This window comes from Sebastes fasciatus, chromosome 10 (genome assembly GCF_043250625.1).
Source record: "Sebastes fasciatus isolate fSebFas1 chromosome 10, fSebFas1.pri, whole genome shotgun sequence".
Lineage (NCBI taxonomy): Eukaryota > Metazoa > Chordata > Actinopteri > Perciformes > Sebastidae > Sebastes > Sebastes fasciatus.
The window spans coordinates 29503839-29517516 of record NC_133804.1 but is presented as its reverse complement, the minus strand read 5'-3'; the positions used below and the strand labels follow the sequence as shown (position 1 = coordinate 29517516).

Genomic DNA, 13678 nt, shown 5'->3' with positions numbered 1-13678 from the left:
CTAGGTATCACAACTGTAATTAGTCATGCTCTATCAGTAATAGGCCGCTTTTTCCAGCCTTGTTTATTTAGTCTTTTAACTCCGAATTCTACAAAGCATTATAACAGCCTTGGAATGTTTTTAATGTGGCTTTCTGAAGGTTGTAGATACCCTTTTATATTGTGTAGTGCTGTTCAGAATATCCCTGGTAACTTGTGGGGGCAAAGCGCTGTCCCTTTATAGACCTTTTCATTGCCATTATGTTGCTAGGGCAACCGCTTTGGTCCAGGTTTACTTCCTGTCAGATAATGCTTTAACAAACATATGGTGCCTTCAAATGAAACTCGTGAGCTCGTGTTTACAACATGGGAAGTCGTGTACACAATATGCTTGCTATGCTTCAAGTGGTAAAGTCGTGAGAACTCCGCTGCTAAGCAACGGCAATATTACCGTTACTGTCGGCGTTTAGAAGCCACAGAGGCTAACAATTTAGCAAGTGGGCAACATAATGCAGGAAATGCAAAGGCATAATGACAGAGAAAAAGTTGAAGCAGTTCAGAGTATCAACATTTTCCTCAGACATTTTATAAAATTAGGAAAAAAAACAATCTACGACTAAAACTACAATATATTCACTTATTATGTACCGAAAAATGAACTTCCATGGCCTCCACCATTTCTGACAACGTCAACAAACATTTCACAACTCACAACAGCTCCCAGAAACTTTCCACTTACGAGGTTGTGAATACGACAAGAGGGGGGCGTTCATATGTGAACACGGTTAAAACGACCCCATTTAAAGGCACCAATTGCAACAGGAAATACAAAGAGGCCCATACAGAATGTTTATGTTGTCAAGTTTGAAAAGGTGTATAGGGAATGGGAGTATCTTGGGGAGTGCTGCCATTTTTGGAGGGTATCCTACGTAGTAGCCCCGTACATAAGTATGCGCGAAAGACAAATACCATATAAAGAGAAGCTGACAGAGGCAAACAAGCGATATATTACAAAATTTAAGTTAGTTAATGATATCGATCTTTACGAATTAGGAGGAACTTGACAGCTTGCCACCCATTACGGTCACTGATGTGTTTTGGCATTACCTATCAGCAGTTCAAAATATGTTAATCTTTGGAGGCCCTATGTCCAATTTACAAACGAGTAGGGATATGATCCAAACAAAGATAAGCTAGCAAATGTTATGCTAACTGATTGCTAACAAAACGTCGGCTAATACTTCATAATTAATCGATATTTTGCAAAATGAAACCCATGACGTTAGCCTACCTTTGTGTCTGACTGTATACTATATATACTACATTTTGTCTTTTGAATCGTATTCACTGTGTAGTGTTTTGTGTTAGTTCAGCAGGTCTTTTGACACTTGTAGTAAACAGCCAGTGGACGGCACTCTTAAGTGGTGGACACACTACCAACATCAGGAGCGCGTGGCGGCTGCGTGGCGTGTTGTTTTTATTTCGGCGTCCATGTTAACAGGTTAGAGTGGCCACACTGCCCGCGTCTATTTTATAGAATAGAGGTCTCGCCTATTTTTCACGCGAGCCGCGCGCGTCTCGGCTGCGTCTCTCACAGCAGCAACAGACAGTGAAGGTGATCTATTGACAGTATATTAACATTATACCAGCAAGACTTTACTATAGTTTCTAAGAGTTTACTAGAGTTAAAGGAAACGCTACTGCGTCTGCACTATGGGCCCAGTGGATGCGGAAGATCGACGGAAGATCCGGGTACTCTATCTCTGTGCACTCGAGCAATTTTGGCTTCATGTGCCACTGAGCAACTTTCATAGGAACGAACGAGAGCCCGCATCCAACGCTGTATCCAGTTCTCTTTATTCATCCACGGTGACATAACATTCCCATTCCCTTTACAAAAGCACAGGATGTATTGACTCCAGATGTGAAATTCAATTAAATTCAAACTTTATTTCTGACTCACCAGAGGGCCAATAGCAATAAAAAAAAGAAAAGAAGACATACCAGATAAAACCACAACAATTCATCATTCAGTTTATAAAACAACGTCCATATGTAGGCTATCTCGCCGGTGTTTTCTGAGCCTGGATGAGTACAGAGAGCAGCTCTTCGTAGAGCTGGTTAAAGCCTCTATGATTCTATGATGCTGTGCTCTGACTCATCCAAGCAATTGTACATCAGATGTGAGAGAATAGTGCCTCACATGTAGGAACACCACAGAGCACAAACAGTTGACTGGCACTTTGCCATGATCTGGGAACCCAAAGCAACAACCTCACTGCATCACTGTAAGCCACTATGAGCCTCCACATACTACTTTTCCAGTACCTACCTACACCACAGATGAGCTCTTTGTGTGCATAGATGTGCAGAAAGCTCTCAGTAAATGCTCACTTGCCCGACTGGCCAGAGGTCAGAGACAGCTGGAGGGGATGAAGTGTTTTTCATGGTGCTGCAGTCTTTTAGTAAATAATAATGAATTGTGTATGTGTCTCTACATTAGTATTCACTGTGAAATGGCAATTCTGTTAACTTACAGCACTCCAGGACAGCAAGGGCATTTATGATAGGCTCTCTTCATGGAAATAGATGTTTCTATTACGAGCAATAATGGCATTGATTGGCTGGTTTGGACTCTGATTATGAGTGTTATTGGGTTGAGGCCACGACGCAGCTGCTCATAAGGAAGATATGTGGATGAATTTACTCGCTCTCCTCCTCCCTGCTTCACACACACATATGATTCAGTTTTTAGTATTTTCTTTTTGAATTAACAAAAAGCCTCACAGGAGGAGGAGCGTCTCCCACGGTTGGCAAACACTAGTTTTACATGAACACACACACAAACACACACATACTCATACTCTGTGATTTGATCTACTGCAGCGAGAGACTGATTTAACTGACTGAGGTTAATATCCTCTACGGTAACATCAGGGGGAAAGATGAACAGCGTAAAAATTAATGATGGAAATTGTGGTTCATAAAAATTTCACAGAGTTTAACAGGTGCAATCTTTGCAGAACAAACGCGATAAAGTCATATCTGTAACCATGCAGAAAATCAAATGAAGAATTCTAATGGAAACGGATGGGTTTTCAAGAGATATCTGGCGGAGATTAGAAGGGAAATGGAGATGCAGATGGGAGGACAGTTGGCAGGGTGAGTAAAAGGCCAAGTTCCAGGAGGCTTAGGCCTGTCTGTTCATCAGAAAATATTACCCATATTACCCAGCATGCCTCACAGCGGCTGTCCGCCGTGTCCCCCCGACCGCCACCCATCGCTGGCTCTGCTGAGAGGGAACATTTACTGTGGAAATCACAGTTTGAGCAGGAGGAAAGGGGAGGGGAGGTTGTGTCAAGGCTGGGAAAAGGGAGTACAACGGTGCTAGCCGGGAGCTTATAGTCAAATTTTAATTTCAATTTCATGTCTGTGCTTCTCTCACACACTGGCAGGTTGAAATTCAGTTACATTTAACCTCCGGGAAAGATTTTACATTAGAAATAAAGCACCAAGATGAGGATGTACTGTATGTGTAAATGCTTTAGAGCATGTACAGTAATGAAGGAGTGCACAGAAAATAACAGTGAGCAGGAGAAAAAAAAAAAAGAGATCAGAGATAAACAGACACAGAGACTGGCGGCCTTGTGTGGGCGGTCGGAGAACTAGAAGGTTTCTCTTGATGTTTTTGTTTAAGGGCATTTTCATGATCCCAGGGTCTCGGAGGAGTTTCACACTACAGACCCCTTTTGCACTGAAACCACTCAAACACTGGGTCATCGCACCGTTAGTGATGGAACATAAAACGTGGCTTCCGGGCTCAAACTCCATTGTTGCCATAGCGATGAGAGCAGCTGAAAATCGCCTGGAAGAAGAGACAGTAAATAATATCTCATCATGCACGTCTCTGCTGCTCTCTGCACATGCTTCTAAGCACAAACTGTTGGTGTGTATATTGATGGATGTAGAAAAATAGGACTGGTGTTTTCAGGTGAATGCTGTAAAATGGACTTCATCATCCTGGTAATGATTTTACCTGATGATGATGATGCTACTGTGAATGGAAAGTTAAGGGATCACCAATTCTAGGTAAAAAAAAAAATTAGGGAAGGGTTAATATCCGCAAAAACAAATGAATTTCCCAGATTGAAGTCGTAAATTTACAAGAAAAAAACTTAGATATTCTCTTCGAGTATTGTTATTATGGTAAGGATGGCCTCTGAGCGAGCCGAAGGTCCTGAAAGATACATAAACACATTTTCTTTCATGTTCTTTCTGTGTTCTTTTATGAACACAAGTAGATACTAATTATGCTAGCTTATTACACGGCTTTGTTGAAGACTCGATTCTGATTACGGTATTTTACGGTCTGTTAAACCGTTGCTGTGTATAACAGACCGTTGCTATGCGTAGTTCTGATGTCAGACCATTTTTGTGTAAAATTATTGATTTCTTAAGTGAGTAGCCGTGCAATAAGCGGGATAATGTACAGCTATTGTTGTGAAATAAACCCCTTCAGGGCGATGCGAGCTTTGTGTTGGGGTGCTGCATCGTTCTGTCTGGGTTTATTTCACAACAATGACCGGCTCGCTGTACGTTATCCCTTACTTGAAAGCTTATTTTGCATCATATCATGTCGTTTTTACATTCGGTTGGGTCGTAGCAGCTGCAGCAGTCACATTGTGGGATTTATAGTCTTGAAGTCATGACACTGTCAGAAAGTTGACGCAGCCCGTCGTCGGTTGACCAAAGCTCTGAATCAGCTATCAGCGGAGTTGTCTCACAGTCTCAATTTTTGACTGAGACAGCCCCAAAATCACACAGTGCAAAGGTTCCTCAACAAAGTGAGACATTTTCTATTTGTTTCAAGTCTGAAATGTCTCAGGGCTGTTACACTCAACTGAGACTGAGACTACTGTGCGAGGAGAAATGTATTTCTTTGTCTTCTGTCATGTATTTTTATTGCTGACTGTTGGTGCTAAAGAAAGAAGCCATCGCTCTTTGAATCTGATGGACTTTGACTAAAATATGACATTTAGCTTGATGGTTCATAATATTACTGGATCTTTTTTCTTTCCGTTGAACTCCGCAGATGCTCTGTTTGACATGTGTGAGATGTACAAAAAGTCACTAAAACAACACTAATCACCAAAATAACACCCAGAAATCCAATCTGCTTCGCCACCACACAGAGTTTAACTGTTTTAGATTGGGTGCAATTTGACTGATAATACTTGTACAAGTCTTATTTTAGTCTTGTTTATAATTATCATATTGACACATCTGTGAACAAATATTTAACACAAACACACTAGGGCTTCATTTGAGGTGAGTCGGCCATGCTCCTAATCTGATTAGTTCTTACTCTAAATACAAACTTAATTTACCCTCAATCAACATTTACACTGTGAACACAACAGAACAAATAAACAGCATTTCCTGCTGTATTCTTGCTCGTGTAAAGGAATATCAGCTTGGAGAAAACAAAGTAATGATACAGGAATGTGCAGGCGTAGAAGGAAGCCCGTACACACAGAGTTACTCAGCCCTGAGCAGTCAGATCATGTCTGTTGAACGTAGCGTGCTGACCTGAGTTCAGAGAGCTCGAAGCAGGTGAAGCCGGGATGTGACCCTGGAGACGACTTTTTGTCTGATCTCGATGTTTTCCTGGGTCAGACGGAGCCTTATTTAATCCTTTATACTGGAAGTACAAAAATGTAACAGAAAACCAGGCTCACTGAAACAGACAGGATCACATTTTGACATTCATGATGATCATTTGTATTAATAAATTACATACATAGACACGGCGCACATGAATAAGTGCATATACACAACACGTCTTCATGCTCAGTTTATAAATGCTGCTCATATCTCTCATTTTCAGACGACTGGTCATATACCATATATATTCAGGATGTAACCCACCAGTATGAACGAACTGTCAGTGATGGTGAAAAGTCATGCGTGTACAGAGTAACAATAACGTCCATTTTCTTACCCACTCTTCTCCCACTTGGTTTCAACATGTTTCTGAGAAAGTTTCTGTGAAAGTTTCTGTAAGTTTTTGACTGAATTGAGGCTTTTATTTAACTTCTTTTTCTATTGTTGTGTCTCTGTCTTCAATTCCAACTCCCTACCTCGTCAAACAACACATTCTCACTCCATCAAATACCGTCACTTGGTCAGTGCTCCTCGGCATCGGAGACCGACGCACGGGGGACCCCTCTTGCGTCTGACTTTTGGACAGACCAGGGACGCCCGGCCAATATACGCTCGTTACACGCATAGTGTCCTTTCAGAATAAACTACCGTTTTCATAGGAAGTTTAAGCAACAAAACCAGTTAGTTAGGGTTAGGAAACGGTCGTGGTTGAAGCTAACTTCACTGACTAGCGACTGACGTGGCTCATGGGGCTGACGATAACAACGAGTCACGTGACTAAAGACTTACATGACAAAATAAAAGGACCTCAACCTCAACCTCAGAGCAGACAGAACATCTTGATTGGGGTACAGCCCTAGTATTCTTCAATACTGAACATTTCAGCATGCAGCACTGTCGTTGCCGGTCGTTGATCCTTATTTGCGTAGTGGCCAAACTTCTGTGTCCGTCACGTGATGCCATTGGGCCCAAAAATACTTTTTCCCATAGACTTACATTGGGAATGAGTAGTCTGAAACTGAGCGGATCATTTTTTTTTTGAGGTAAATCAACTTCCAAGTATAAACACTTGAATACCCCTTATTTAAATCATTAGGTCCTAAAAGTTGTAAAATGCACTGATAGCCGAATCCAGAGTTATTTCCCTTCCTCCGTTCATGTGAATGAGACCCAGACCGACGCTGGAGCGAGGGCTGGGTGGCGGAGTCAGCAAGCCGTGACGACAGCGTGACGGCTGTGACCCCGTGACCGAGCCATGTGACCAAGAAGACGCTACTGCGCCTGCTTCATTGGCCCAATGTATGCGGAAGATCTGGGTACTTTTCCAGTCAGCATCATGCGCCACTGAGCAACTTCCATAGGAATGAAGAGGGCCCCGCCTCCAACACTGTATCCTGTTCTCTTTATTCATCCACGGTTGTAGATTATTGAATCTTCTCAACTTCGAAGCAGCCAGTAGTTTCTTTTCATTTCAGTACGGTATGAAAATCAACTTGATTGAGCTATAAATGATCTATTAGAGTAAAGTGCAGTACAGTAAATAAATCCTGTTTTCTTTGTTCCATAGTTACTTCACTGTTGCAGCGTACTAATGTTGAAAGCGCAGACTCTTATGGTTCGTCCTTGGGCTGATTAGACACTCTTGATTCTCAAATATGAGAGGCGGCTGCCAAACAAATTCAAACACAAAACATGGATATAATGAAAAGGAAACATTTAATAACAGAGTTTGCTATACAGCAGCCAGCTATTCTTTTTCTATCTCAATACGAATACAATTAGCGACATCTGCGACCACCCAGACGGATACAAAGACACAGTGTTAATGGGAAACAGTACATCCTGGTTTGCCGTAGTAATAATTGAATCAGATTTTATGGCTCTGTTTCTCTTTTACTGCTTCGCTTATCTCTCTCCCTCGGTGTTATCCATCTTCCTCTCCTCCACCTCACCAGAAGAAGTCATTCATCGCTCTGCCATCCGAGCGGTGTTTTCATTATCACCTGCCTCCTCTCCGTCTGTCACCTGGCTAAAGACGGATGTAGGGGTCATCAACAGGAGACAGAGGAAGCCGGCCGAACCACCGCAGTATCACGGCTCTTCATCTTTATGGTGTTTAGTTCTGCAGCATCGTGTCACTGATAACTTTTCCCTCTCTTGCATAATCGAACTCTCTTTCTCCGTTCACTCCTCCAGAAAAATAGAGAAAAACCTCCGTGCAACCTCCTCTTGAGCGAACATTGCATCAGTGTTTTGTTGCGCTTTCATATCAGTTTTGTCTCAGTCAAGTTTTTTGTCACTCATGGGGATGGAGGACTTGGCATGCACAGCATCGCATACATATACACAAGCACACAATGATTTCCATTCTGTGCCGCTGTCTGCTGCAGGTGCAGTGGAGACTCATGGGAGAGGGTCACGTATTTCCATATCAAAAAAAGGCTGGGAATGTGTGCGAGAGTACGAATGTGCGTTTGTGTGTGTGGGTGCGCCCAGGTGCAGTCTAAATCAGTACCTGTGAATATAGTGTTTTTTCTTTGTGATGTTACAGGTCATCATTCAAAGACTAAATAAAGAAGAGGAGATAGAGAGTCAGTGAGAGAGTGTTATAGCTTACGAGTGATTGAGAGATTTTAAGAAAGGAAGACAGACACCAATAGAGAGAGAAAGAGAGGAAGAAGAAGACGAGACACTAAGTAAAAATAGTTTAAATATTCATGTTTTTCGTCAAATGATTTATTCATGAGTGGCTGATATATTCAGTTATTTATAAACTGCTTGTATGTCACCACTGTTGACAGAAGTGTTGCTCTGTGTTCATGGAGGAAGTACACAATGTAAAAATGCAACATGAAACGCCAGCGTGTGCTCAAATGATGTCACAGTAAAGGTTAGCTGTGACTGAATAGCAGTTAGGAGACAAAAGCTAATTTCTTAATGTGTGTGCTCTGTGTGTCACTGCTTCCCCAGCTGCTGCTGCTGCTGCTGCTGCTGCTGCTGCTGCTGCTGCTGCTGCTGCTGCTGCTGCTGCTGCTGCTGCTGCTTCTGTGTTACTTGCTATGTATTCTCATCCATGTTTCTTTCCTGACTCCAGATTTTGACCCCGGTCTCGGGCTGATGACTGGCATTACCCCCATAAATCCCATGATGCCCGGCCTGGGCCTGGCGCCCCCGCCCCTCTCCCAGGACGTGCCAGTTGTCAAGGAGATCATCCACTGCAAGAGCTGCACGCTGTTTCCTCCCAACCCCAGTAAGTCTCATACATACTTGCCAACCCCTCCCGATTTTCCCGGGAGACTCACGTTTTTCATTGCCCTCCCCCGGTTTCTGTCACAATTCTCTCGTATTTCTCCCGATTTATGACAAACGTTCACACTTTTTTTTTTTTTTTCCTTTTCGTTACCTCAACCTGTTTCTGGCGCTGCACAGCGTATGTAAAAGCCCTACTGTCTCCACCTGGATGACAATACAGCTACTCCTAATGTTGTTTCCTGGGTAAAGAGAGCTGCTCGTGGTTTGAGCTGCGCTTGTGCGTTGCACCCAAAGTTGTGCTTTGCTCAATGCAGCAAAAAATCGTCTTGGTGTGGCGCAAGCCGTTGAAAATACCGGGGGTCATAGCGCAGTGACGCCGTTGACGCGTCATGTCTGAAATGACCTTCAGTGAGTGAGAGAAAGAGAGAGAAATGAGTGAATGAATGAAAACTGATGATGCCAGAGATTCACACAAGTTCACACCAGAGGGGCCAATTACCCCGTAAGTAGTAAAATTAAAAGTATTTAACATAAAACTGCTGTTGCAGTGTACTTTATATATATATAATTATTTTTCATTTTTCATTCTATAAAAGTCACCAGAATGCAGGACACAGAGTCTCTGAAACTACATTTTTTTTCCGGTTGGAGAACCCCAAGACAATCCTCCGTATGTTTGAAGTCTCAAGGTTGTCTAGTATGGTCTCATAGTAAGTCGTCACTGCTGTTGTAAGCGATATAAGCATCGCAGAAGTGCTGCGAGCTGACCCGTCGGCTACGAGCCTGGAGCATGTTTTATTTAGCGATAGCAGTAGTGTGCATTATCTATGACTCATCTCTGTCCTCACATTCGGGGCTGTGTGGACACCCTATGCACCACTCAGCCAGATATTGTGCGACAACGAAGAAGAAGTCCTTCCATAATGTCACCTTTAATAGCTCTTTAGCCGGCAGAGCGTGGCTGATTTGCATTCACGTTTCATCGGGAAGGAGGAGAGGTGGGAGAATTAAAGTAGGTGTTAAGGTGTGTGTATGCATGCGGGCGTCCACTTGTGTGATGTACAATTGGCGGAGTGACCTCTGTGAACGCAGGTGCACGGTGCTGCTGTCTTCAATATGCCAGGCCAGAGGAGGTGATGGACTCTGTCCTCCTCTCAGCTCAACTCACCCTTATCGCTGCATCTCTTCTTAATCTCCCCTCACCTGCTCGCTCCACTGTACCGTATACATACATCTTCCCTTCCCTCTCTCTCTCTCTCTTTATCATATACTGCATCTCCTCTCCTCCCACCTCATGTTTAAGGGGTCAAATCCACTTAATTACCTGATCACCAGATACTACTTCCAGTTCAAAAGGTCTTTGTCAGGCTCTGACTGTTGCATATGTATATGTAGAAACACACACTCTCTCTTTTGCACACGCATGCCTTGGACAAACACACACACACACATATGGACATTTTAACTACCATAAGATCTGTAATGAATGGGGTCTCGTGGTATCCTTGAACCGTCACTTAATGAGGTATGAAAATAAGGATGAAGGGGCAGAAAAAGTCTCCGCTCTCATAATGAAATTGTTAAATTGTCATTATTACTTATAGCCACAGTGCTGTCCCCTGTGGGCCATTATAGGTGGTTCATGGTAATTGGGTTAATCTCTCCACTGTGTTCTGAAGGAGTAAAAGGAGATTTTTTTTCTTATTATAGCATAAAGCAGGCGAGCTCTCCGTCTGAACCAGGAGAAAATGTTGACCAGACGAAATAGCAGGTCAACAAAAGTTAACCAGCCGTTATTATATATGACTGAGCAACAGAGGAGTGGACTAGAGTCTGAACACCATTCCTATACTCCTCTATTCCTATACTGGGATGGCTCCCATAGGGGCCATTGCCTCTGTGACAAGTCCAGTCTCCCTTATAGCCTTTTATAAGATGCCACCGCAATTTATCCCAAGATGCAGCGCAGATATATTATATCATATTTCAATAGCAAAGCATCTAAATAGGATTAGATGCTATGGCAATATATGCTGTGAGATGATGTCTCTATAGCATTCACACTGAGGTTATTTCGCCTTTAATATCTCTTTATGGGGCCATTGTGGGTAATGTAGCAAAGGCATTATTATGACTGCTTGATGACAATATGGGGTTTATAGCGCTTGTATCGATGCGATGGAGTCCGTTGATTTGTCAGGTGTCTAATTTACATCCCCATCTGATTATCATCTATATGGAACCTTAACATCTTACAATATTATGTTAAAGTTTTCCAAATCAGTACTTTTATGTATACGTTCAAAGTGGGAAAATCTTTCAAATAATGTAAGGTCTTATTGTAAAACAGTTTTAGAGTTACTCCCACTCAACCAGACAGTCATCTAATCTTCATCTTCCCAAGCTTCTTTAAAGCAGAGGTCAGTTTTCAACCGGTTCTCACTCCCAACTCATCACATACCGCACAGCTTGGTCAGTGCCCCCTCGGCGTCTGATACCAACTCACCAGGGCACTGGGCACCCTTTAGCGTCCGGGCTTTCAACCAACTCCAATATAAACCTATCCGCATCATTATTAGACGTGCTCCATAGTCTGATTAGGGCGGGCGGGAGGGACCGACAAACACAAGCCTTGGTTCGTGTCCCGTATGAAACTAAAAGTCAATGTTGACTTATTTTGTCACGTCGGTTGCCAGTCACATGAGTCGTTCAAGGTGCTCTATATGATATCCAGAGCATTAATATAGCAGATAACAACTATTTGATATGTATGGAGGAGTAGATGTCTACCTGAGCAGAGAATGAAGTCGCTCTCTCTCTCTGTGTGTGTTGTAATCAGAGCTTCTCCTCGCTTTGTTGACATAGCCGGGCCAGCTGCACGTGCCTTTTAGTGCATGTGAGCGTGCCCCACTGGCTCCGCACTGCTCTCATACGGCGGTTAGGACCAATCAGAATCGAGTATTCAACACAGTTTTGATAATTGAATGGATCATTTTGCATATGATGGCTCCAACGATGAAATAATGTTAAGAAGTTGTGAAGATGACAATTTCACTAAGAATCAACTTGTCAGTTTTGATCAGCAAGACATGAGCAAGTGGTTATTGTGCAAATTGTAGGCAAGTGTGTACTGACTCTTTTGCACACACGTGCCAAAACACATGCAATTTGCTTGAACGAATGAGAAATTCTCATCTGTTGTGAACAACAAACTAACTGTTCAGAGATTCTCATTCGAGAATTGAGCCAAAGCAAATGAGCAATACTGTAACATCGCGTAATAAATAGCAAAAATAAAACCACTTGAAATACAACACTTCCTTCACACGCTTGCATTCTGTGAATAATTAAACGTGATCCTCGTGTTCACTCCCTCTGGGAGGAACTTTCTCCCTTTGCGTTAGAGAAAACTGTCTGTCTGCGGGCTTTTTCAAGGCAACCTCACATGTCAGATGGAGAAGACGTCAATTTCAATGTGGCCTATTAGTGAGAGCTCCTCTCTACAACCAGCGTGGGAGACGGCCTTTTGATACCAAGTGTGTTTGAGTTCACTGTTCACCCTTCGTATGAAGCATCACTGTCAAGATTTAATGCAGACAGAAACATTAATCATATGCAATGAATTAAGTAATGAACATTTCGTACCTTCAGGCCTTTACGCGCTAGTGATCAGAGAAACACCTTACTCAGAGTTCATTCTAATCCTGAGGCTGAACGAGGAGTCAGACTGTTAACGTTACAACACAAGAACCTGCCATAAACACTCACTGTATGACCTACGGTTCATTCTTTCCCAGTGTGAGCACTTTTTCTTTCCTTTTTGTCTTCTTACAGGCACAAGAGCCCCGTTACTAAAAGATATTATTCTTCAGTTCGAGCCTTCACTTCACCCTCTGAGTCTCTTTTATTGTGTGTATGACAAAAGATGTAAAATAAACAGCTAAGAAGGCTTTAAAAAAAAAAAAAAAAGGACTCATAAACATGGATTTATACCGTATGCAGCTCAGCGGGTACAGATGGCACGTACACGGCTAAGGTTAAGGACTCCATCTCCTATGGGCCTCTCACTCACAAAATTTAAGCACTCATGCTACTTGTAAAGCACTTTGGATAAAAGCATCCACCCAGCGGTGTTTTAAGATATAATGTGGGGCGCCTATTAAGCTGCTTGAACGAAGTCTCTCACTTTAACCCTTCTTCCCGTCCGTCTTCTCTACAACAGCATCTTCACACATCTTCAAGATATTTCCTGGTTTCATTCTCGCCCACCTTTACTCTCATATCAACCGTCTCCTTCAATTAATTTCCATCCAAAACTACCGTTACCACTACTTTACCATCATCTAGTGATCTCTTAACAATTAATCAATCTCTGTTAGATAATATGTGCCCAATATGTGGCCATTGTTAAATATCTATGTCGAAAACCCAATTTGTTTTGGATGGAGAAGCTGGATTCTTTCAAGAAAATGAATCAACTGCTCTGCCACTAACTATTCCATAACTTTTGAGATTGCAGGAATAATTGAGATCGGTCTATAATTACAAGCTTGGTCAGATTCTCCAGACTTAAAAATTGGGGTTATAATTGCTTGTTTAAATATTGGAAGAAATTCCCCAGTATTTATGGGCCTCATCCGAGTATCAGCATACTTCTTATAAAATCAGTGTTTAACCCAAATATATATTTAGCCTTTGAATTATTTAATGGATTGATTGTTTGTTGAATTTGACTTTGATCAGTCTTTGTAATGAAAAAGGAACTACCTGCGTCATTTACTGAG

General features: G+C 42.4%; 1 protein-coding gene across 1 annotated transcript in view; it reads left to right on the top strand.

Moving 5' to 3' along the window:
* LOC141775702 (ecto-NOX disulfide-thiol exchanger 2-like) overlaps positions 1–13678 on the top strand; it is a 201217-nt gene that overhangs the window by 127475 nt on the left and 60064 nt on the right. Inside the window, exon 4 of the mRNA XM_074649300.1 lies at positions 8737–8892. Coding sequence (XP_074505401.1) covers positions 8737–8892 — 156 coding nt within the window. The remainder of the gene's footprint in view (positions 1–8736; positions 8893–13678) is intronic.